At 41.1% G+C, this 25,354-nt stretch overlaps 1 protein-coding gene across 12 annotated transcripts in view; it reads right to left on the reverse strand.

Annotated features, from left to right (window-relative positions):
- The window catches only part of LOC308696376 (myomegalin), a 108,604-nt gene that overhangs the window by 4,666 nt on the left and 78,584 nt on the right, over positions 1–25,354 (reverse strand). For 4 of the 12 annotated variants that reach the window (XM_081375070.1, XM_081375065.1, XM_081375060.1 and 1 more), the window contains 9 exons: positions 21,309–21,498; positions 21,031–21,155; positions 16,145–16,360; positions 4,247–4,336; positions 3,687–3,880; positions 3,477–3,620; positions 3,245–3,383; positions 2,132–2,178; positions 1,947–2,007 (listed from right to left, as the gene is read on the reverse strand). In XM_081375070.1, coding sequence (XP_081231196.1) covers positions 1,947–2,007; positions 2,132–2,178; positions 3,245–3,383; positions 3,477–3,620; positions 3,687–3,880; positions 4,247–4,336; positions 16,145–16,360; positions 21,031–21,155; positions 21,309–21,498 — 1,206 coding nt within the window. The remainder of the gene's footprint in view (positions 1–1,946; positions 2,008–2,131; positions 2,179–3,244; positions 3,384–3,476; positions 3,621–3,686; positions 3,881–4,246; positions 4,337–16,144; positions 16,361–21,030; positions 21,156–21,308; positions 21,499–25,354) is intronic. The other 8 variants (XM_081375062.1, XM_081375061.1, XM_081375069.1 and 5 more) reach the window with 4 other exon arrangements.

The following is a 25,354-nucleotide window of genomic DNA, read 5'->3' on the forward strand; positions in this document are numbered from 1 at the left end:
ATTCATGCTTAAAATCATCGATTGCTGTTTTCAGGCAGAAAACGTGCTCGTTCATGCCTTGACGATTAATATAGGCTTTTTGTTTTTCCGACAGTATGTTTATTTCGCAGAGCCATGGCAGGATGCGATTCAGAATGCACTTCATAAGAACTTTGTAAATGGTAGGGAGTAAAGAGATGTCTCTCCATGTTGCTGGGTTGTCAGGTATATTGTCTTTTTTCGGAATTCTGTGAATAAGGGCTCCTTTCCACGAATTTGGTATTTTCTCATTAGTCAGACAAACATTAAATATTTGCGTTAGTGCGATACATGTCCATTGTTTCGTGGATTTAAGTGTTTCATACGTAACACCATCAGATCTGCACGCCTTGTTGTTCGGTAGGCTTTCAATCACCCTTAAAACCTCCTGTTCGGTGTTTCGGTAGGGGGAATTAACTCTAACGCATCTAGCCAAGGGGGCGTGGCACACACACACACACACACACACTCACACACACACACACACACACACACACTCACACTCACTCACACAGTTAATTTGTCTGTTAGCACAAGCTGTTGAGTTCCATGATGCACCGAAATTTTAGCAACCAAAAATATTTGGCCAAAAATGAAATTGAAATCAGCTGAAATTGGTTTCAGTTTTGGAGGGCCGAAACCATTAACTGAAACATTGTGTTTAACCATTAACTAAAAAACATTTTATTAGTGTTTCTATAATGTGTGTTTTGACTGTGTTAAGCATCTATTTCATGCCACAACATAAACTACAACATGTAAGCATTGTGACGCAAGGACTGGATTGACAAAATTGATTTCGTAAGGGTTAATGCCCTTCGAGGTGTCCATTGTCAGGTATTAATGGACGACGGGCGAGGAGCGTCGGACGGTTGCCTCCGCCGAAGTCCATTAATACCTGAAAATGGACACCTCGAAGGGCATTAACCCACTTATACCATGGTCACTTGCCAAATAACACATTTTTAAAACATTAGTTTATATTTTAATTAGTTTTACAATCGAAATCTAAAGTTTTTACAAACAATAACTTGGTTTCCCTGGTTACGCCTGACGGTTTATTTACTAGGTGTCCTCTATCACTTTTTAATGGACACCTTGCAGCCAATCAGAATCGAGTATTCACCCAGACCATGGTATAATCATATTTAATCAATCTTCATTTTGATACACAAGATCTGTTTCCATTTAAACAAAACTTCACTAAATATTATCTCTAGCTCCTGCCATCCAATAATTGTGTTTGATACTTCTGATATGAAACAAAGTCTCAGCTCTCAAATTCAGTCAGTTTCATCAGTAAATTCAGTCAATGAATGTGTGTTTGTGTGTGTTTAATGTGCGTGACGGATGAACCGAAAGTTGAAGGGAGGAAAGTTGAAAGATACAGAACAACTTCCTGAAATCCATCATGTCTTATGTAATCCATCAATCAGTGTTTCAACCGCCGAAAGACGTCAATCATGTGAGAATAATGTCATGTAATGTCACATTCACCTCAAACATCTCCATATTCAGCTAGAAAAATAACTCTAGAGGGGAGCGTTCTGATAAATATATATTTTACATATTTATTAGATTTCTACTTAAAATGTTCTTAAATATTTCATGTATTATTGAATAAATCTATCATGAAAATAAATTGGAGTATAAACTGAATTATATCATTTAAAAGTTAATATAAAAACTGCCTAATGTGCAATTTCTATGGTATAAAACTAAAGTTTTTGAGCATTGATGATAAAATGTAAATAATTATTTTTAAAAAATCATTTCGGGGCATCACTAGTTGTGTTTTATGGTGCAATGGGAGTGAGCAGCACATATGATAATATCTCTTTCACATTTGTAATCATGAGTAACTCAAACAACCACGTAATCCAACCCATGATGCAACACCACTGACATGCACACGGCACAAAACTGACCGTTACCATGGCAAAGGGAGGAAGAGGAGGAGCTTAGAGAGGAAATCCTGAGTTCATTCTTCTGGAAACACTCGGAGAAAATGAGAGAAATGGAGGAAAGACAGAATAAAGACAGAAGGAGTTGGAGATTCAAGATGAGGGACAAACACAAGACAAACAGCGCTGAACACAAACCCAACACTCACCTCTAGATTCGCTCGAGCTTTCTTCAGCACGTCTCGAGTCCGGGACACTGTAAGACAGACGCGTTTGTTAAAGCTCTGATGACATCACCCAAACACAAATCCTCAAACTATTGAAACAAATCAAACGTGATCCGGTTGCCAGCCTGAGCTTCTGACTGGAGAGTGTTCAAAACTATCAAAGAGTATAAAGCTCGACAGAAATAAAGGCTTGTTCACATGCTGAGACTAACTGCAGGATTCAATCAAGTGTTTTATGAACGTACTGGTACGTTTTCAGATTTACAGGGCTGTGCAATCCGAGCAACTTCATTTTCGATTTCGGATTCTAGCGATTAAGATAAAACGATTGTGTCGCATTCTGTTTTGCAATTATTCTCTCGTTTTGTCATTTGTTATAAATCCAGTGCACTTTTCTATCCTTCACAGCAGTGCGCTTTTGTTCCTCCAAAACTTAATGTCCAAATCAGGGAATGTGATTGTCGTAAAATGCAGTCCTCTGTTGCTAAACTGTGTATTAAACATAATCACGGAATTTGCGTTGTTCGGCAGATGTTTTCTGATGTTTTCTCTGCAGAAAAGCGAAGTATACTTTTGGGCATCAAGCGTCAAATACACACCATAATATGTCAAAATGCCCAATTTGGTGAACATTCATGTAAGCTTGGTCGTTTCAAGAGAAAATCATTCACTGCTTTTGACTAAACTTTACTTGCTTTAATAAGATCTTTGTACATTTAATTCATACAGTAAAGACTATTGCGCTGTGTTGTATTTCACATTCATGTCTGTGGAAGGGCATCACTGGCCTGAATACTTCTGGTTAGACTGAAAAAACCTAAGCACTTTATTTCATTTAAATCTTTGCTCTATTGCTTCAATTTGTCAAAATTGGTAATGAGAATTTGTATCATTATTTCTAGCATATGAGTCATTTTCTTTCATGATGACAATATATCATGATCTAAGAATTTGGTCATGTCGTGTTAAATAAGAATTTCAATAATGACCAAAAGAATCATGATCATGGTTTTTGCTATAATCGAGCAGCCCTAGTTTCTGATTTGTTAGAGTTTCAGCAACTGGGTAAAAACTGACGCACTGAACTGGACTCACGCTGGTTGACGATGAAGGTCTCCATGCTTTCTTTGGTTCTGCTGGTGGAGCGCAAACGTGTGATGGTTCCCTGCAGAACCTCCTCCTGCTGGGCAATCCGCAGACGCAGAAACTGGATCTCCTCGCGCATCGACTGCTCCTGAGAGGAAAACAGCAGCACCTTAAACATATATGTGGCCTTTCATTTTTCAGGAATCAGTAAATGTTGAGCAAATGCTGCAGAAGTTCGAACCCTCTGAATGAGATGGACGGGCCCGTCGCTACTCGGCAGAGCCGCACGCCAGAACATCTTCAGCAGAGAGACGGCCTCGTCCAGAATCTGGTGCAAGGTCTTGGTGTCCGAGAGCAGCGTCTTCACCGTACTGTAGTCCAGAGCCTGTGAGAGACACACACATGAGATCTGATTCTGACAGCTTGATCTGTCAGCAGGTCTGAGCTTCACCTTCTCCATCAGAGCCGAGTCGAGACTCTTGGTCAGCGCCGCCTCCATCCGCTGGACCAGAACCCGGGCCTCCAGAACCTGCTGCTGCAGAGACCCGTGATCATCCACGTGCCCGACCGCGTGACGCCCGTTACTGTGGGCGAACGACCCGTCCGGAGCTTCTCCTTCCAGATCCGCATGAGGCTCCAGCGAGTCTGCAGAGAACACAGATTTGACTTCTTCTCTTTGACCTATTAACTACAATTAAACATTAGTCAAGCAAAACCATTAATAACTGGTTCTCAACCAGAAGTACTTCAGAAGGTTCCAGGAGGTAATTGGAAAGTTTATCTGTGACCGCGGACAGAACTGTTCAAACTTGAACAAGACAAACAAGCTCAAGTTCTCAATAAAGGGAGAAGCCAAGTTGTATTTATTTAGCAGTTAACTTACATTTTAATTCCATTCAAAGCTATTTGAAGGGCCTCCTTTTCAGCCACAATGAAAAGTAAGTACAGTGACTTCAACATCGCAGCTGCAGTTCATGGTTAGCACACACACACACACACACTCACACACACCGTTAGTCTCCTCTATCTCTGAGTATGGCGAGTACAGAGGCCCGGCTGGAAACGGACCCACATCTCTGACAGGAGGAGAAGGAGACGGGTCTGTGGAACATGGCAGAGTGGTTAGTACAAAACACACACACACACACACACAAAAACCATCACGTCCATCACACGCAAAGTTTATTAGCAAAATGGTTCTTTACAAAGATAACAGCAGCTACAAACAGGTTTTTAAAGATAATGCTCAATATTTTCAAGCATCTAACAAGGAGGATAAACACCACTACCATCAGCCGCTAGAGCGGCTCGAGATCAGAGGAGTGAGGTTTACACTCCTCCTTTTTGGCTTAGGAGAACATCAGACCATTGGCTGCTGATTGCTTGCTCCTGACTGCCTTGCTGCTGGTTTGTGTCTGTAAGCTCCATATAGGGTTATGATGAATGATATTCATTCATTGCAATATAGGAGAGGAAGAATTTTCTAAACTTGTTAAATCATCTAAATCGACAACATATATGTTAGACCCTATACCGACTAAGCTACTGAAAGAGATACTTCCAGAGGTCATAGATCCTCTTCTTAATATCATTAATTCATCTTTGTCATTTGGATACGTACCAAAAACTTTTAAGCTGGCTATGATTAAACCGCTTATTAAAAAAACGCAACTTGATCGTACAGAATTAGTCAATTACAGGCAGATCTCGAATCTACCTTTTCTGTCAAAGATATTAGAAAAAGCAGTATCTTCACAACTGTGTTCCTTTCTTGAAAGAAATGATATCTGGAGGATTTCCAGTCAGGATTTAGACCGTACCATAGTACTGAGACTGCTCTCATTAGAATCACAAATGATTTGCTCTTATCATCCGATCGTGGGTGTATCTCTCTATTAGTGTTACTCGATCTTAGTGCTGCATTTGACACTATCGACCACAACATTCTTTTAAATAGACTCAAATATTATGTTGGCATTAGTGGAATTGCACTAGCATGGTTTAAATCATACTTATCTGACCGTTATCAGTTTGTAGCAGTAAATGAAGAGATGTCTCATCGATCACAAGTTCAGTATGGCGTACCACAAGGCTCAGTACTAGGACCGCTGCTGTTCACTCTGTACATGCTACCATTAGGAGATATCATTAGGAAACATGGCATTAGCGTTCACTGTTATGCTGATGATACGCAGCTCTATATTTATTCACACCCTAACGAAACTCACCAATTCACAAAATTAACGGAATGCATAGCTGATATAAAAAATTTAATGACTAGTAATTTCCTACTAATTAATTCGGAAAAAAACTTCCTCACTTAATAATCTAGAATACTGTCTAACACTTGATGGCTGCTCTGTCAAGTCTTCATCATCGGTTAGGAACCTGGGTGTGCTCTTTGATACCAATCTTTCATTTGAAAGTCACGTGTCTAGTATCGGTAAAACCACATTTTTTCATCTTAAAAATATATCTAAATTACGTCATATGTTCTCAATGAAACATGCAGAACAACAGGCTAGATTATTGTAATGCTCTACTGGGTGGTTGCCCTGCACGCTTAATAAACAAACTACAGCTGGTCCAAAACGCAGCAGCTCGAGTTCTTACCAGAACCAGGAAGTATGACCATATTAGCCCAGTTCTGTCAACACTGCACTGGCTGCCTATTAAACATCGTATACATTTTTAAATATTGCTGATTACTTACAAAGCACTAAATGGTTTAGCTCCGCAGTGCTTGAGCGAGCTCTTAACTAATTATAGTCCTTCACGTCTATTGCGATCTCAAAATTCCGGCCAGTTACTAATACCTAGAATATCTACATCGACTGCTGGCGGTAGATCCTTTTCCTATTTAGCACCAAAACTTTGGAACAGTCTTCCTAACATTGTCCGGGAAGCAGACACACTCTGTCAGTTCAAAGCCAGATTAAAGACACATCTCTTTGACCTAGCATACACATAACACATTATAGACTTCTATAATTCAATGTTAGGCTGCATAGATTAGGTCAGCCGGAACCGGGAACACGTCCCATAAATCCTGATGTACTCGTTACATCATAAGAGGGATGGGGTCTACGCTTATATTAGTCTCTCTGTTTATCTGAGGTTTACCGCAGTCCGCCGGGTCCAGGCTGTATCTAGATCTGATGAAGGACCTGCGCCTGAACACGACAACAACGCAGCTCCAAAGTGTCAACTAGTCTCTCTCCTTCGAAGGCCTCCTTCCCTTTACTTCTGTACAGATAAAACGTTGTCAAAATTGTTCCGGTTCACATGGCTACGTGGAAGCGATAAATAATTATTTATTATACATTTTTAAGGCCAGACAAGTAATTTGTTGAGGTCAAGTTGTAAAGAAAGATTACACGCCAGCGCACATATATATTCAAACGCGCATACCTATAGACTAAAGCCCAATTTATACTTCTGCATCGAACTCACGCCGTAGCTACGTCGTAGGCTGTGTGTAGTGCGCGTACCCTTCGGCGTACCCTGACATGCACCTCTCCAAAAATGTAACAACGCGTCAACTCTACGCGGACGCAAGCGCTGTGATTGGTCTGCTAGAACCCCTCCCTCGGGTTTCACATGCTCCCTCTGCGCGCGTCAACGCGGACAACGACGCAGAAGTATAAATGAAAACCTACGCTTTGCCTACAGCGTAGAGGCTCCGGTGTAGGTCCAACGCAGAAGTATAAATCAGCCTTAAACATGTAATACGAATGTGCACGCCATCAGCGTTTTCACAGGTTTGCATTTTTAAAGCTTGCGCAGAGATAAAAAATTATAATTATTATTATTATAATTTTTTTTTTCTGGGCTTGCACCTTGGAACCTATTTTGGGGTTTGCGTTCTCGAGCCGCCAGGCACTGTTTTGTGTGGGTGAGCGGCCGGAGCGTGTTAAGGGTTTTCTGTTGGAACGGTGTTGTGTTAGCGGCCCCTAAGTTAATAAATAATAAACTTTGCAACGGAAGTGAATCAATCAAAACTAACTTCAGCTGGACAATAACTTTATTCTAGAGCTGCTGTAAAGTCAAAACAATCTGTTACTGTAATTTCCTATTATCACTGTAAAGCTGGTTTGAAACAATCTATATTGTTAAAAGCGCTATATAATGAAGGTGACTTTGACTTTCAGCTCGACATTGCACATCTCTCTTCTGGAGAGTGTACGCTGTGCGTGTATGTCTGCCGCTACTCTCCGGGGTTTTTTATATTTTAATTTTGTTTTGATTTACTTTTACTATTTTTAAAAAGTTTGTTTTAACCTGTCTCCAAATTTTTATCTTTTTGTTGAGCGGCCGCTCGATTGTGCTTGTTGCGCGCGTTGAAGTCGCGTTTGGGAAAAAACAAAGCGCTTCAAGAGGCATCTTGTTACATTGTGGATCAGCAGATTGGATTTACGGATTTACATTTTGGGACCATTTTCGGAGTAGCTTCATACATGATACCTGCTTGAGTGGATCACCATTTTGCTGTTCATCATCGTGGAGTTATAAACCGGTAAAATGAGGTATTTTTCATGGACCACGCACGGATGAATATTATTGACGGTCATTTGGATATCTACTAGACTCAGCACATGGTGAGTGTTTTTCTACGGAGGAACTGAATCATGACCATATTGTTGTGCGGCAGCTGGACTTTATTGACTGTTTTGGGGATTTTCGTCACTTGGAATAGTGTACGTTACCCCCTTGAAATGTCTTCACCACCGGCTTGTAGCGGTGTGTTAGTCAACTACACTGCATTAGAACTCAAGCTTTTGAATGGTCGATCTGAGTCTCATCTGACGCCAAGCACTTATTCACGGTGTGTTGAGTTGGGGATCATTCGACGTCTGAGATATGTTCACCAAGTTATCCAGCTTCCACTGCAAATTCTCGGCAGATACCTGTTGAATGGTGTACAAAGCGGTATGTCCCGAGCTGGAAAAAATTACAGCGTGGTGTGAATTTTGACTCCCTCCGATTCATACCAAAAACCTCACTACATAAATCCTTTTTATTGGGAGAAAACACGACACCACTTAAAATGGCTTTGATAAACGCTAGATCTGTTACAAACAAAACTTTTCTGTTGAATGACTTTTTCTCATCAAATATCTTGGATTATCTTTTATTACTGAAACATGGCTCACTCCAGATGATCAAACTTCTTTATCTGAACTCTGTCCTACAAACTGTAAATATCTCAGCTGCCCTAGAACTTTTAGTCGTGGTGGTGGTGGTGGGGGGGGGGGGGGGGTCGCTGTGATTTTTAGGAACTTGTTTTCATGTAAGCCTCTCTCTAGACTCTTATTCCAGTTTTGAGGCTTTAGTGTGTAAAGTGGATTTACCGAAACCTGTGCTTTGTGCCCTAATTTACAGAGCACCAAAATCCAATAATGATTTTTTAAAAGAGTTCTCTGATTTTCTATCTTTTTTGGCCACAAAAGCTGATGATGTTTTGCTGCTAGGCGATTTCAATGTACATGTTTGTTGCCCACAAAAGCCAATTGCAAGAGAGTTTACTCAACTTTTAGATTCTTTTAATTTAACACAATATATTTCTGATCCTACACATATGCAGGGTCACACACTTGACCTTGTTATGACTTCAGGCTTTCCTATAACAAACATTGACATTCGTGATGCTGGTCTGTCTGATCATCTGCCAATATTATTTGATTGTTCTATCCCTACTTTAAAATCTGAACACAAGTCCTCCACTTACCTGTCTAGAGTTATTAATCATTCTACTGCTGCACAGTTTATTGAGGCGTTCACAGAACTCCCTGTTGGTGTCACTACACAGTATCCGGATGTTGATGACTTGGTGCTTAGTTTTAATGCATCATGTACTGGGATTTTAAATGAAATCGCTCCCCGTAAAGTCAGGTAACGAAAACCTAAAAAAAAGCCTTGGATGAACAAAGTTTGTTCTTTAAGGAAGGAGTGTAGAAGGGCAGAAAGAAAATGGAGGAAGGACAAATTACAAATCTATTATCAGCTATTGCAACATTCCTTAGTTAAATTTTAAGAGGAGGCCGCTTTGCAAAGGTCTAAATATTTTTCTAATTTGATTTCTCAAAATTCTCACTGTCCAAAGTTTTTGTTTGCTACTATAAATTCAGTATTAAATTCTTCTACTGAGATTGGTGTTGCTCAGAGCCCAGAGTTGTGTGAGAAGTTTTGCAGCTTCTTCATTAACAAAATCCTTTGCATCAAATCCCAGATTGTACCGAATCCATCCCAGAAGGTCTGGCGTCTGCCTTTGAATAGAGCTACATTTTCTCACTTCCATCCAATCTCACATGTGGAACTATCGAATATAGTGTCCAGTTTAAGATCGACCACTTGTTCACTTGACGTTATACCAACTACATTGTTAAAGGAAGTCCTGGACTCAGTTGCACCAAATATTATTTCTGTCATAAACAGTTCTTTACAGACGAGCTCCGTTCCATCTTGTTTCAAACATGCAGTAGTTCATCCGCTGCTCAAAAAGGCAAATTTGGATCCATCTGATCTAAATAACTATAGACCCATTTCAAAACTGCCTTTCTTATCGAAAGTATTGGAGAAAGCTGTTTTAAACCAGTTATCCCCTTACTTAATTGAGAATAATATACTCGATCTGTTTCAGTCTGAGTTTAGATCCAAGCATAGCACTGAATCAGCCTTGTAGAGAGTGGTAAACGACCTGTTGTTATTTGTGGATTCTGGAAACTGTGCAGTTCTGGTATTGTTGGACTTAAGTGCAGCTTTTGATTCAGTGGGTCACTGCATTCTTTTAAACAGGTTAAAAACTGAGGCTGGTATCTGTGATTCAGCTGTAGAGTGGTTTGGATCCTATTTGTCAGAGAGGAGTATCTCTGTGGAGATAGGCCAGTCTCATTCATCACCTGTTCCTGTCATGGGTGGAGTACCGCAAGGCTCCATTTTGGGACCGATTTTATTTTCTTTATATATGCTTCCCCTTCGTTACATCTTTGAATCTCATCAGGTTCCTTATCATATTTATGCGGATGATACCCAGTTGTACATGTCAATAAAGCCTGGTTCTAAGTCTTTATCTGATTTATTAGCCTGTGTAAATTATATTAAAAGTTGGATGGGTGAAAATGTTCTTCAGTTCAATGAAAAGAAGACTGAGGTTACTTTATTTAATAACCCCCCCTCCCCCCCCCATTTGGTAGATGGCCTGACCTCTGGTTTAGGACCGCTGAAAGCGAATATCCGTACTCATGTAAAAAACCTGGGTGTTGTTGTTGACTCAGAGTTAAAATTTGACAAGCCAAGTCAAGTCAAGTCAACTTTATTTATATAGCGCTTTTCACAATACAGATTGTATCAAAGCAGCTTCACAGTATTAAATAAAATAGTACATCAGTGTTTGTTTCTGGTGTAAAACATCCACGTTTGGTAATGCAGATCAATAGCACTGTTGAATCGATTAATCAAATAAGTATCCCCAACTGAGCAAGCCAAAGGCAACAGTGGCAAGGAACCAAAAAACTCCATTAGGTGACCTAATGGAGAAAAAAAAACCTTGGGAGAACCCAGGCTCAGTCGGGGGCCAGTTCTCCTCTGGCGTTTATGAAGTAGAGACCGGATTTAACTGTAAGATTAAAATATTATATGAATGCCTGGCTGAAGAGATGCGTCTTTAATCTAGTTTTAAACTGGGAGAGCGAATCTGAGCAACGAACAGTATCAGGAAGGCTATTCCAGAGTTTTGGTGCTAAATGTGAAAATGCTCTCCCTCCTTTGGTGGATCTGGATATCCTAGGTATGACCAGAAGCCTCGAATTTAGTGATCTTAAAGAGCGCGATGGATTATAGGGCGATAGAAGATCCGTTAAATAAACTGGAGCTAAGCCGTTTAGGGCTTTATAAGTCAGTAGCAATACCTTGTAATTAATACGGAACTTTATAGGTAACCAATGTAGTGATGATAAAATTGGTGTTATATGGTCAAACTTTCTTGATCTAGTAAGAACTCTAGCGGCGGCATTTTGGACTAACTGTAGCTTGTTTATTGAGGATGCAGGACAACCAGCTAATAAAGCATTACAGTAATCTAGTCTCGAGGTCATGAATGCATGTACTAGCTTTTCTGCATCAGAGACAGATAGCATGTTACGTAATTTAGCAATATTTCTAAGGTGAAAAAATGCTGTTTTTGTAACATATGAAATATGATTTTCAAAAGACAAGTTACAATCTAATATAACACCCAGGTCTTTTACTGTAGAGGATAAAGTAACAGGACACCCTACTATGTTAAAGTTGTATTGTGAGAGGTTTTGTGGGCGGTTTTTTGAACCGATAAGTATTACCTCTGTCTTATCTGGATTTAATAAAAGAAAATTGTGCGTCATCCAATCTTTTATATCTTTAACACACTCTGTCAATTTGGATAATTTAGCGTTTTCATCCGGCCGTGATGAAATATATAGTTGAGTGTCATCAGCATAACAATGGAAACTAATTCCATGTTTCCTTATAATATTTCCAAGTGGCAGCATATATATTGAGAATAATAGAGGGCCTAACACAGATCCTTGCGGCACTCCATAGTTTACTGGAGTTATGATCGATTTTTCTCCGTTTAAATAGACAAAATGGTAGCGGTCAGATAGGTATGATCTGAACCAGCTTAATGCTTGTCCTTGAACACCGGTATAGTTTTGTAGCCGATCTAAGAGTATTGTGTGATCTATAGTATCGAACGCAGCACTAAGATCAAGTAAAACTAGTATTGAGATACAGCCTTGGTCAGAAGCTAAGAGTAAATCATTTGTGATTTTAACGAGCGCAGTTTCAGTGCTATGATGCGGCCTGAACCCAGACTGAAACTTTTCATAGGTGTCATTTTCTTGCAAGAAAGAGCCCAGTTGGGCAGACACAACTTTTTCTAATATTTTGGACATAAAAGGAAGATTTGAAATGGGTCTATAATTTGCTAGGTTATTTGGGTCTAATTGTGGTTTCTTAATGAGTGGTTTTATAACTGCCAATTTAAATGTTCTTGGAACATGACCTAAAGATAAAGACGAGTTAATAATATTGAGGAGAGGCTCTTCCACTATAGGTAACACTTCTTTCAATAGTTTAGTTGGTATGGGATCTAATAAACATGTTGTTGTTTTAGAGGAAATGATAAATTTATTTAACTCTTTTTGTTCTATAGTTGTAAAGCACTGTAATTGTTCTTGCGGGGTGATAATCGAGGCTGAATTATAAGGCGCGATTGAAGATTGAACGTTTACAATTGTGGATCTGATGTTTTCTATTTTCTCAGTGAAAAAATTCATGAAATCATTACTACTAAACTGTAACGGAATATTTTGTTCAGGTGACGCTTGTTTATTTGTTAGTCTAGCCACGGTGTTAAATAAGAACCTAGGATTGTTTTGGTTATTTTCTATTAGTTTGCGGAGATGCTCAGCCCTGGCCGCTTTTAGGGCCTTTTTATAGCGTGACGTACTGTCTTTCCAAGCGATTCTAAAAACCTCTAAATTAGTTTGTTTCCATTTACGCTCTAAATTACGGGTTTCTCTCTTTAGAACACGAGTAGTATTGTTGTACCATGGTGCTTTAATTTTCTCTCTGACCTTTTTTAGTCTCATAGGTGCAACAATATCCCATTTTCCAGAGAGAACGGTGCTCATAGTGCTGGTTAGTTCGTCTAGTTCATCTGTTTGTTTAGGTTCAGGCAGCAGCTGAGACAGATCCGATAAGCAATTTGAAAAATTATCTATGGTGGATGGAAGGATTGTTCTGCCTAATCGATAACGCGGCGCAGCATGATATATTACCGGGGTACGTAATATGCAAGTTACCATGTAATGGTCAGTTACATCATCACTTTGCGGAATGATATCTATATCGGTTGGATCGGTTCCATGTGATATAATTAAATCGAGTGTATGATTAAAACGATGAGTTGGTCCGGTAACGTTTTGCTTAACCCCAAAGGAGTTTAATAAGTCTATAAACGCAGCCCCTAACGTATCATTTTGATTATCTACGTGTATGTTAAAATCTCCAACAATTAATATTTTATCGACATTGACCAATAGATCTGAGAGAAAATTTGCAAATTCTTTTAGGAAATCAGCGTAAGGCCCTGGTGGTCTATATACGGTAGCCAAGGCTAAAGATAATAGGGATGTTTTTCTATCATCTAAGAGCGTAACATTTAGTACAAGTACTTCAAATGAAATAAACTTATAACCCGTTTTCTGAGTAACATTGAGAATATCTCTATAGATAGTTGCAATACCGCCGCCACGACCAATCAGACGGGGCTCGTGCTTATAGGAGTATCCTGATGGAATAGACTCATTTAGACCGAAATAATCATTTGGTTTAAGCCAGGTTTCAGTAAGGCAAAGTACATCTATGCTATTATCTGTGACTATTTCATTTACAATAACTGCCTTAGGTGTGAGTGATCTAATGTTTAAAAGACCTAGCTTTAGAAATTGTTTTTGTTTACTAATAGCAACATTTTCTGTTTTAATAACAATTAGATTTTTCCTAGATCCTGCAGTAGATTTATTATTTGATCGCACTAAACGAGGAATAGACACAGTTTCTATGCAATGTTCTACACTACTATTTATTTCAGTTAATTTGGTGCAGCAGAGACTATGATTTGGACTTTTGGTTACTAGTCAAAAGGTATTTAACATTTTGGAGATGTTATCTGACAGAAGATCCGATCCGAATCTGTTTGGGTGTAAGCCATCAGCACGGTATAGCCTAGGACGCTCCCAAAACAGATTCCAATTATTTACAAAGAGCAGTTTCTGCTCATTGCACCATGACGTTAACCATTCATTTAGCGCGAATAATCTACTAAACTTGTCATGTCCTAGACGGTACGTGGGAAGCGGTCCTGACACAATGATCGTTATATCAGGCGATGTGCTGCGTACCGTATCGATCAGATTCCTGAAGTCTTTCTTCAGAACTTCCGTCTGGCGCAGCCTGATGTCGTTCACTCCCGCGTGCAATACCAAAGTTCCGACGCGCTCGTTATCGTTCAGAATCTCGGGAACGCGAGCAGCGATTTCAGAAACACGAGCACCAGGAAAGCAGTGACTGTGCACCTTATTTTTACCTGATGTAGCATGGACGTGCCGAACAATGGAATCACCGATGATCAAAGCATCGCGTTCTGTTTCGCGAAGAGCAGAGAAGCGGTTTTGTGTGGATAACTCGAAAACCGGGAGGGTCGGAGAGGGTCTTGGTCTAGACCTGACTCGCGTCTTCCGCTGCGGAAATATCCAGGCTTCGTGGTGGCGTGTTGGAGCCGGAGTGAACGAGACCATGGCTGATCGCGACCTTGGCGCTCGGGACCGATGCCGAGTAACGCACGGAGTAGACGAGGTCGGAGTCAGCCGGTTAGTAACATTAATCTCTGATTTGTGAGCATCAGCGCGTGATGTTTCAAGAGCCAAACGCCGGTCTCTCAGCTCGGCCTGTCTCACTAAAAGGTCGTGGATCTGTTTCTCAACAGCTTCCAGCTCAGACTGTACCGCGTGCAGCTCAAATGTGTCCTCACCTGCACCAAAAGGTAGACTACTTGCATCTGATATATTCGCCATTTTAACAGATGGACAGTAAGTTAGCAACGACACTACCAGTGATGCTATCAATTAATACTAATTTCTGACAAGCGTCTTAGATATAATCCGTCTTTTAAGTGGTACGGGTGTAGAGTAGACGCACGATAGGTGAAAAATGTTTGTAAGTGAGTGTTGAGAAGACGCGTTCAGCCGTGATCCCCGGGAGTAACCTATAAGAGTATCCAGCGTAGAATCACTAACAGGCTTGAGACACGTCTGCTCAACAGTCCGCGTTGTAACTATGAGGTTTGAGCAATAGTGCTTCTCAGTGAGGAAAAGTAGAAAATGTTTGTTGTAAGTAAGTTTAAAGAGTAAAATCAAGAATTATAAATCAAATCGATAGAGCTCCAAAGACAACAACGCGTTCAGACGCGACGCATGCGCATTCGACAACAAGCAAATAAACTCTGTTGTCAGAGGCAGTTTCTTCCAGCTTAGAGGCTTACGGAAATTGAAATCTATTTTATCTTTTGGTGACCTAGAGACAGTAATTCATGCCTTCATCTCAACAAGGTTGGATTATTGTAATGCCTTGTATGCTGGTATCAACCAGTTTTCATTAATGCGTTTGCAACTGGTACAGAATGCTGCAGCCCGCTTCTTAATGGGAAAGGGAAAGTTTGAGCATATCACCCCTATTCTATTGCATTTACATTGGCTTCCAGTCAAATACAGAACTGAGTACAAGATTTTGACTTTTGTATTTAAAGCCTTGCATGGTCTTGCTCCAGTTTATATTTCAGACCTTATTTGTCCGTACTCTCCTCGAAGATCTCTTAGATCATCATCTGAGAGATTATTAACTATCCCGCACTCTCGTTTGAAATCTAAAGGTGACAGAGCGTTCTCTGTTCTTGGTCCTAGACTGTGGAATTCGTTACCTCAATCTGTCAGGTTGTCTTCTTCTTTATATGTATTCAAGTCAGCACTGAAAACGCATCTTTTCTCTCAGGCCTATTCATAATTGTGGATATGTAGCCTTAGTGAGTTATTTTTTTTTACTATGTAATTTGTACGACTTTTGTTTTTATTGTGTTTTTTGTGTTTTTATTATGTTTCTGTGAAGCACCTTGGTCAGCAGAAATTATGTTTTAAGGTGCTATATAAATAAAAGTGACCTTGACCTTTCCTTGAATTGACTACACACGCCATGACTACTGGCCTACAACAGTTACAAGTGCACATGCCAACAAGTCACATGAGTGTCTGTTTTCTAGTTGTTAAATTACACAAGCAAAACATCTGAAGTGAAATGAAGATTTCCACAGGTTACCATGGAGAATCAGTCGTCGGTAAAGCACGTCTCTCAGGGGACTGGCCGGAACGATGGGTGACCGGCGCTGATCGGACGAATGATCCAGCTTCTGGAGTTGAGCTCGAAGAGAACTGTTCTCCTGTACACTGACCTCCAGCTGGACCCTGAGAGCCCGAACCTCCACCAGCAGCTCTCGCAACTCCACTGACGGACACGGCACCTCACACACACACCCTGAGAGAGAGGTGGGGAGGTGGGGGGGAGGGGGCGGGGAGAAGGAGGGAGAGGGAGGGGGGGGGGAGCTCTGTCAACAGCCTGAGTGGTTCATGAATTAATATGCAATTTGAACAGCTGTAAACTGTCACTCGTTGATAATCTTTCCCTCCACAATTAGCGGAAAATTCTAAAAATCACTTGTGCACATGGCTGGAATATAGCACACGTCTCATTCTACTTCTTAGGACTACTTTTATGGCAGTTTTATGATATTTTTGTCATTTCTGATGTTGGACAGGTCTGCATTTAATTGTATGTAAAAGAACAGCCTGTCTAAACTGTGTTTCACTGAAACACTGGCACTTGTACAGATTTGCAATAACATGAGTGTGAATAAACAATTCCAGAAGAGTTTTATTTTTGAGGGTGTGATTATTCCTGTAACATGTACATGATGGTGGCAATGTGTGGAGACTGTTTTCAATCTATCAAATATCACCCAAATCCTCTTTTTTTCTTCATCTTGCTCCTGGTACCCGTGTCAGGGAGCCTCTAACCCAACCTGTTCCACAATATTGAGTCAAGATATTTCTGGAATATCCTCAAAATCTTGTTTGTTTGGAGTGAGGTCTGGAGTAGGCCGAAGCCCTTGAGCTACCCAGGACTTTCTTGGTTTTACACCCAGGGCCCAGGTGGACGCACAGGGTAAGAAACAACATGCCTCCCAGACAACCAAAGGCTATACCACCAGAGGATGAGTCACTGGTGACCATGAGCCTCTTCACTCAGACGCTTGAGCAGCAAAAAGATTTTTACAAAGACATGTTACAACAACAACAGGACAACTTTAAATCTTTTGTGCAGCTCATAATTGATGGCACCAACAAACGCTTAGATGATGTATTTAAGGATGTTCAAGGAATCAAAATCAGCCTGGAATTTACTCAAGACAAAGTTGACAAAATGGCTAAAGCACAAGAGGAAATGAATAAGTTGAAGAAGCTTGAAACGGAAATACTTAAATCAAAGGAGGAGTTGGACAAGATGGCTACAAAGCTGGATTTTATTGAGAACCAGTCGCGAAGAAACAACCTTATAGTGGATGGCATTCCTGAGGAAAGAGGAGAGAGCTGGGATGTATCCGAGAAGAAAATCAAGGACATGTTGGTCAGCAAAATGGGTCTAAATGACAACAATATTGAAATTGAACGGGCCCACAGGATTGGCCAGCATCAGGAGGGTGGAAGACCCAGACAGATAATCGTCAAACTCCTGCGATTCAAGGACAAGCAGACCATGTTATCCTCTGCAAAGAAATTAAAAGGCACACGCATCTACATAAATGAGGACTTCTCTGAGGCTGTAATGAAGAAAAGAAAAGAACTGCTACCCAAGCTGCGAGCTGCCCGGGAAAGAGGAGAAATAGCCACTCTGAAATATGATAAACTGGTCATAAAATCCAAGAGTGGAGGAGCCTAGTTAGAAGTATGTAAACATTCATTTTGTTTTGTTTATTTGTATTTTTATGTGTTTTTACATGTAATTTAGATCATGGCTATTGACTTGTGTCATTCAGCTTTTCCAATTAAGGGTATTACAATAACGCACTTGAATATCTGCAGTTTGAGATACAAAACTAATAACATACATCAGATTTTGCAGTCCAATAGTATTGAAATCCTAGCTTTGTCTGAAACACACTTAGATTCTAGCTTCACGGATGCTGATGTGAAGATAGACGGCTATAGATTATTTAGGAGGGACAGAAATAGACATGGTGGTGGTGTTGCATTCTATGTTAAGGATAACATCCCAGTTAATGTTCGAAATGACTTCATATGGCAGAATATTGAAGCATTATGGGTACAAGTTCATATGCCACACATAAAGCCTATCTTAGTTGGGTGTCTATACAGACCTCCCAGTGCCAATACTCAATATTTGGATAACATATGTGAAATGTTTGATGCTGTTTGTGATCAAAACAGAGAGATATTTATTTTAGGTGATCTTAACATTGACTGGCTGTCACCAAACTGTCCAATGTATAAGAAGCTTAAATCTACAGCTACAATATGTGGCCTAAAACAAATCATAACTCAACCCACTAGGGTTGCTACCAGTACATTGGTGTTATCTGCAACATGTATAGATCATATATTTACAAACGCTTTTGAACAATGCCCCAAAGCAGTCTCTGTGCCCACTGGTTGTAGTGACCATAATATCATAGAAGTCACAAGGAAAACTAAATTGCCTAAAGGTGGCTGTAAAATAATTCATAAAAGAACTTATAGATATTTCAACCAAGAGCAGTATGTGGGTGAAATTCAAGGTGTGGACTGGTCAGAAGTGTGTGAAGATCGTGACCCTGACTCAGCCCTTAATAGGTTTATGGACATACTAATGAAAATAGTTGACAAGCATGCTCCTCTCAGAAAAAGAGCTGTGAGAAATAAAAATGCCCCTTGGTTGGACAAAAATCTTAAAAATTTAATGCTGTCTAGAGATAACGCTAAAACAAAAGCGAATATTTCTTGCGAACTAGCTGATCAAAAACAATACCGAACTCTTAGAAATAAAGTAGTCAAAATGAATAGAAAGAAGAAAAAAGAGTACTTCCAGGAAAAGATTAATGAAGCAAAAAATGATGGTAAAAAACTATGGAACACTTTAAATCAAATAATGGGCAGGAGTAAGCACTCAGCTGCTTCATATGTTGAAAATGATGGAGTGTTCATTACAGATCCAGAGGGAATTGCTAATTATTTCAACATTTTATTAGTAATTTAGAGAAATTTCGATCTGGTATGTGTCCAAATATCTCAGCATCTTATGATGCAATATTAAGTAAGATTATGAGTGAGAAGTACCATTCTGTCACTTTCTCATTCGGTCAAGTTGACAGAGGTTCTGTTGGAAAAATTCTTGCAGCTCTTCCTGATGGAAAGGCATCAGGCATGGACCACTTGGGGACACCAGGCTTATCAAGGTGGCAGCTGAAGCTCTGTCCTTTCCCATTGCTCATTTGGTCAATTTCAGTTTGTTGCAGGGCATATTTCCAGAGAAATGGAAGGAGGCTAAAATCATACCACTGCCTAAAAATAAAAGAGCCACATTTACAGGACAGAATAGCCGACTATTACCTAGTAATATCAGTCTATTACCTTTACTCAGCAAAGTCATGGAAAAGATTGCTTTTGAACAAGTTTATAAATATTTTTTTTCTAATAGGCTGATCACCAAGTACCAGCATGCATATCGAGAGGGTCACTCCACATGTACTGCTTTAACTCATATGACCGACAACTGGTTAGAAGAAATCGATGCAAACAGATTAGTAGGAGCAGTGATGTTGGACTTCAGTGCAGCGTTTGACCTGATAGATCACAAAATACTGCTTCAAAAATGAGAATGCTATGGTTTTACACCTTCGTCTCTGTCGTGGATGGGGAGTTACCTATCCAATAGGAAGCAGCGGGTGTTCTTTAATGGTCAATATTCATCTACTAAGACAATACATTGTGGTGTGCCCCAGGGTAGCTGCCTTGGGCCTTTGCTATACTCGATCTTTACAAATCATTTACCTTTTATTGTGAAACACTCAACTGTTGTCATGTATGCAGATGATTCCACACTGTACTGTTCTGCAAAAACTCCTCATGATGTCTCAAATCTATTAAATCATGACTTGCAGAATATAAGCAAGTGGGTAAAAGATAACAAATTAGTTTTAAATGTAGACAAATCAACATCTATGATATTCTGGAAAAGATCAAAACTAACTACCCAGCCCTTTCTGAACTTGTCAGTCAATGGGCTGCAGCTAAGACAAGTGATGCAAGCCAGGTTACTGGGCGTCACCTTGGATTCTTACTTGTCTTGGTCAGCTCATATTGATGGAATGATAGCTAAAATGGGGAATGGTATTGCAATGTCCAGAAAATGTATGTCATATATTCCTATGTCCATTGCTAAACAGGTTGTCCAGTCTCTTGTTCTGTGCCATTTAGAAAACTGTCCAATTATATGGTCGTCTGCATCAGAAAAAGACCTTCGTAAGCTTCAAGTGGCACAAAATAGGGCAGCGAGGACTGTCCTCCAGTGCTCTCTTAAGACTAACGTGGCCCTGATGCATATACGCCTTTCTTGGCTCACAGTTGACGACAAAATCAAACTACGATTAACTTTAATATTGTGGAATGCAGTATTTATGAAACAGCCACAGTTTCTCTCTGAGCAGCTTGTTTTTGTAGGAAGTGGACACCTATATGCCACCAGGCAGGCACTAGGTGGTGACATAAAACTTCCGCTTCCCAGGACAAATTTTCTGAAACGCAAATCACTTTACAGAACAATATCTATTTGGAATCGACTCTCTGTCTCGTCACGCAGAATTCAGAACAAATACAAATTTAAGAGGACAGTAACCCAGGAACTGCTGCAAATGACCTTGTGAAAGCTGGAAATTGTCATGTTCGTTCACTTGGTAATATTTTGAATGTAATTGCAATGTTTGAATTCTCTTGATTGTAATTTGTGTTGTTATTGCTTTGTGTAATTTTATGTTGTGAATATTTTAAAGAGGACCCCAGGAAGATTAGCTGCCATTAAATGGGCCGCTAATGGGGATCCTAATAAAACAATAAAAAAAACAAAAACAATGTACAGAGCTTGTGGTGTCTTACCTGCAGCTGTGCTCTTTCTCGCACCACACACTCGGTCGTACAGCTGTAGTTCACTCTGTAGGGAGTGTAGAAGCTGTCTGCTCTCTGCTAACTGCTGCTGGAGTAAACTCACCTCGTGCTGCAGTCTGAACACACATCACCAGATACACAGCCTTACATTCATGTGTATATCTCACACTCATACACAAGAGTTCCAACCACAACAATCCGAAATTGCCAGTCACTCTATTGAAACAACTTTCTTTACATGAAGCTACTCTTCATTTAGTTTCTCTGACCTGTTGTTGTGCTCCTGACTGTTTTGTCTGTCTTGTCGCAGTTGTTGGATTTGTTGACTTTGCTCACAGTTGTGCGTCTGCAGCCTCCTCAACTCATCCTTCCATTGCTCCGCCTCTAACTCCGCCTGCTGCAGACAAACACGCCCAGACAGCACCACCTCCCTGAGCTGCTTCACCTCTTCACTGCTGTCTGCATCGTACAAATATCAGATCATCTGTTTTTATTACAGACTTTAAACTCTATAGAGTCCTACAGACAGTGATAATCATTCCACAACAAAGACTTAATGTGAATTAATGTGCGTTTGTTTTGATGAAATACATAGCTTTAGCATTAAATGCATTATGTGATTCATTATGTGAATTGTTGACCTTGTGTTTAGAAGTGTTGTCAACAAATGATGTCTATGTGCTCTGCAGATTGGTGGACTAGGTGAAAGAAGCGCTATTAACAGTTGTCTAGTCATTTGGGGAAGGCATTTATTTCTTTTCCATTGAAACGGTGGCTGTTTCAGAGGAACAAATGTGGGATCCAGATGCAGAAAACATTTATTCAAACAAACATAACAAAAGTAAATCCAGGCAAAACTGATAAATGCAGACACGGACAAGGAAGTCAAACAAAACTGACAGCAAGCATTACATCCAGGGAGACGCCTACAGTTCAGGGGGCCAGGGAGGCACCTACAGTTCAGGGGGCCAGGGAGGCACCTACAGTTCAGGGGGCCAGGGAGGCGCCTACAGTCCAGGCGGCCAGGGAGGTGCCTAGAGTTCAGGGGGCCAGGGAGGCACCTACAGTACAGGCGGCCAAGGAGGCGCCTACAGTTCAGGCGGCCAGGGAAGCACCTACAGTTCAGGCGGCCAGGGAGGCGCCTACAGTTCAGGGGGCCAGGGAGGCGCCTACAGTTCAGTGGGCCAGGGAGGCGCCTACAGTTCAGGGGGCCAGGGAGGCGCCTACAGTTCAGGGGGCCAGGGAGGCACCTACAGTTCAGTGGGCCAGGGAGGCGCCTACAGTTCAGGGGGCCAGGGAGGCGCCTACAGTTCAGGGGGCCAGGGAGGCGCCTACAGTTCAGGGGGCCAGGGAGGCGCCTACAGTTCAGGAGGCCAGGGAGGCGCCTACAGTTCAGGGGGCCAGGGAGACACCTACAGTTCAGTGGGCCAGGGAGGCGCCTACAGTTCAGGGGGCCAGGGAGGCGCCTACAGTTCAGGGGGCCAGGGAGGCGCCTACAGTTCAGGCAGCCAGGGAGGCGCCTACAGTTCAGGGGGCCAGGGAGGCGCCTACAGTTCAGGGGGCCAGGGAGGCACCTACAGTTCAGGGGGCCAGGGAGGCGCCTACAGTTCAGGGGGCCAGGGAGGCGCCTACAGTTCAGGCGGCCAGGGAGGCGCCTACAGTTCAGGGGGCCAGGGAGGCGCCTACAGTTCAGGGGGCCAGGGAGGCGCCTACAGTTCAGGGGGCCAGGGAGGCGCCTACAGTTCAGGGGGCCAGGGAGGCGCCAACAGTTCAAGGGGCCAGGGAGGTGCCTACAGTTCAGGGGGCCAGGGAGGCACCTACAGTTCAGGCCGCCAGGGAAGCGCCTACAGTTCAGGGGGCCATGGAGGCGCCTACAGTTCAGGGGGCCAGGGAGGCGCTTACAGTTCAGGCGGCCGGGGAGGCGCTGACTCTGGAATGGGCTCATGGGTTGGAACTAACTCGAGGGCTTGAATGGCCACAAGGCAGAGCTCTGGGATGAGAGTGGGCACTGGGTAGAGCTCTGGGCTGAACTCTGAGGCTGGAGCCTTCACTGGACTCTGGTCAGGGGCTGGAGCCGATGTGTGTGCACTCCACACGCACAAGACAGCCGTAGCCCATATGGTCAACACTGTAACCTCCAAGGGCTCAGGCATGGCGACAATCTTGTCCGAAGACACAAGCATAGCAGCAGCCATCTTGTCTGAAGACACAGGCGTAGCGGTGGCCATCTTGTCCGAAGACACAGGCGTAGAGGCGGCGGCCATCTTATCGGCACTGATCCTCAACAAACTCGCCTCCATTTCGGCATGACTCCAATCTTCAACCAGATGGAACTGGATAATATTCTGAATGTTCTGATCCAATCTGACCTCTGACCTGTAATGCTGCCTGAATCATAATCATACACTGTTCGCTCGTTGGCCAGAGGAGAACTGAGCGACTGAGTCTGGTTTCTCCCAAGGTTTTTTCTCCATTCTGTCACTGATAGAGTTTTGGTTCCTTGCCACTGTTGCCTTGGCTTTTGGCTTGCTTAGTTGGGGACATTTAATATTCAAAAATATTATTGATCTGCCTGCATTGACACCATTATATGAACTGAACTGAACTGTTGTGAGTGAGTGTGTGTGTGTGTATGTGTGTGTGTGCGGGAAGTAGGGGTGCTGAGGGTGCGGTTAAAAATAAATAAATACAAAATGTCTTAAAAAAAAAAAAAAAAATGTCAATTCGTCTATTAATTAAAATTAGTTTGAAACATGAAAGTAAGTAGCCTAAGCCATGAAAACAAGCAGCACGCACTCATCAGTGAAGGTCATAGTCTTTGGGTTGATTTTTTTTAGCTGTAGCCATGCAGTCTGCAGTTGTTTTTGGAGATTGTGCTTTGATTACAGACATATTAGCTGTGTTTATGTGTTTCTTTAATTAACTTGTGACAACACAAGTGTTACTGATATCTCATATTTTACAAGAAAATATATTTGTCAATAATGCTGGACCTGTAGCGCTTATTTTGATCTTTAACGTTAGATCTTTCCTATTGAAACAAAAACAATGTTTAATGTTGATTCAATATTATTCTTAATAAAAAAATAGTAGGGTTTTTAACAACAAACTCATAGAACTTTTATTAACAAAATGAATACGACTGATGATGATACCCACGTTGTAACAGATAAATGAAAGGTCTTTTATCTATGAAGGTAAATCAGTAGCAAAACTCGAGAGCACGTAAATGTAAATTTGAGAACTTGTACAATAAATATTCGTACTTGCACATGAACATTTACACTCACAGCTCCCATGTGAAAACCTGTAAAATAAAAATCTGAAGTTGAATGTTGAAATTTGCACTCGCAGACAATAGTCAAAAACCTGTATTCTGAATCTCAAGCTGCAGACGAGTAGACACAAATGTATAAAATGCCATTCACAGAAATACAACGACAGACACAAACTTGTAATATATATTTTGCGTTTAATCTTACGTTCACATTCGCAGTACTACCTCAAATAGGCACTTGCAACTTCTCAAATCTGTCACTGCAATTTCAAATTTCGCGCCTTGACTTTTGCTACTCTTTTCGCGATATATCAGGTGCAAAACTAACTTGTGCACTTGAAACTCAGAGGCGGCGAGAGAGAAAGGGGGGCGGGAGGAGGGGGGGGGGTCAAAGGAGCCGTTTTATTGGTTGGCAGCTAGCCAATGAAATGGGACTTCGATGATGTCACGAAACCCGTGTGCACTGAAACGTTAACATGGCTTAATGCATTAGACTGTTATCAAAAGAAATAAACGATTTTATCAAACTCAGTAAACACAATGCTTATAATGCATACTACAGAAAAGCAGATGAGCACAGAATATGAAGAAAGAAAGCAAATGTGTGTTCAGTGCAAATAACCTTGCTGCCTGTGTTTTATTAATAATTTAATGAATTATGTGTTTTTTTTTGTTTTTTTATTTATTTTATAACTGTTGGTCCATTAAGTCTTATTAAGCGTTTTCTTGGTTTTCTATGGGAGGAAAACGTACAATTAAACTCGTTGCATCCATATTCAGAGCTCAATTGCTTTGCTTTATTTGTATGGTGTTTCCTGAGTTTGGTCTTTTAATACCACTGTCTCAATTAAACGCGTTGTTCATATTCTGTGCTCATCTGCTTTTCTGTAGTATGCATTATAAGCATTGAGTTTACTGAGTTTGATAAAATCGTTTATTTCTTTTAATATCAGTCTAATGCATTAAGGATTAAGCCATGTTAACGTTTCAGTGCACACGGGTTTCGTGACATCATCGAAGTCCCTCCCGCCCCCCTTT

Source organism: Scardinius erythrophthalmus, assembly GCF_964197995.2.
Source record: "Scardinius erythrophthalmus genome assembly, chromosome: 9".
Taxonomy (NCBI): domain Eukaryota; kingdom Metazoa; phylum Chordata; class Actinopteri; order Cypriniformes; family Leuciscidae; genus Scardinius; species Scardinius erythrophthalmus.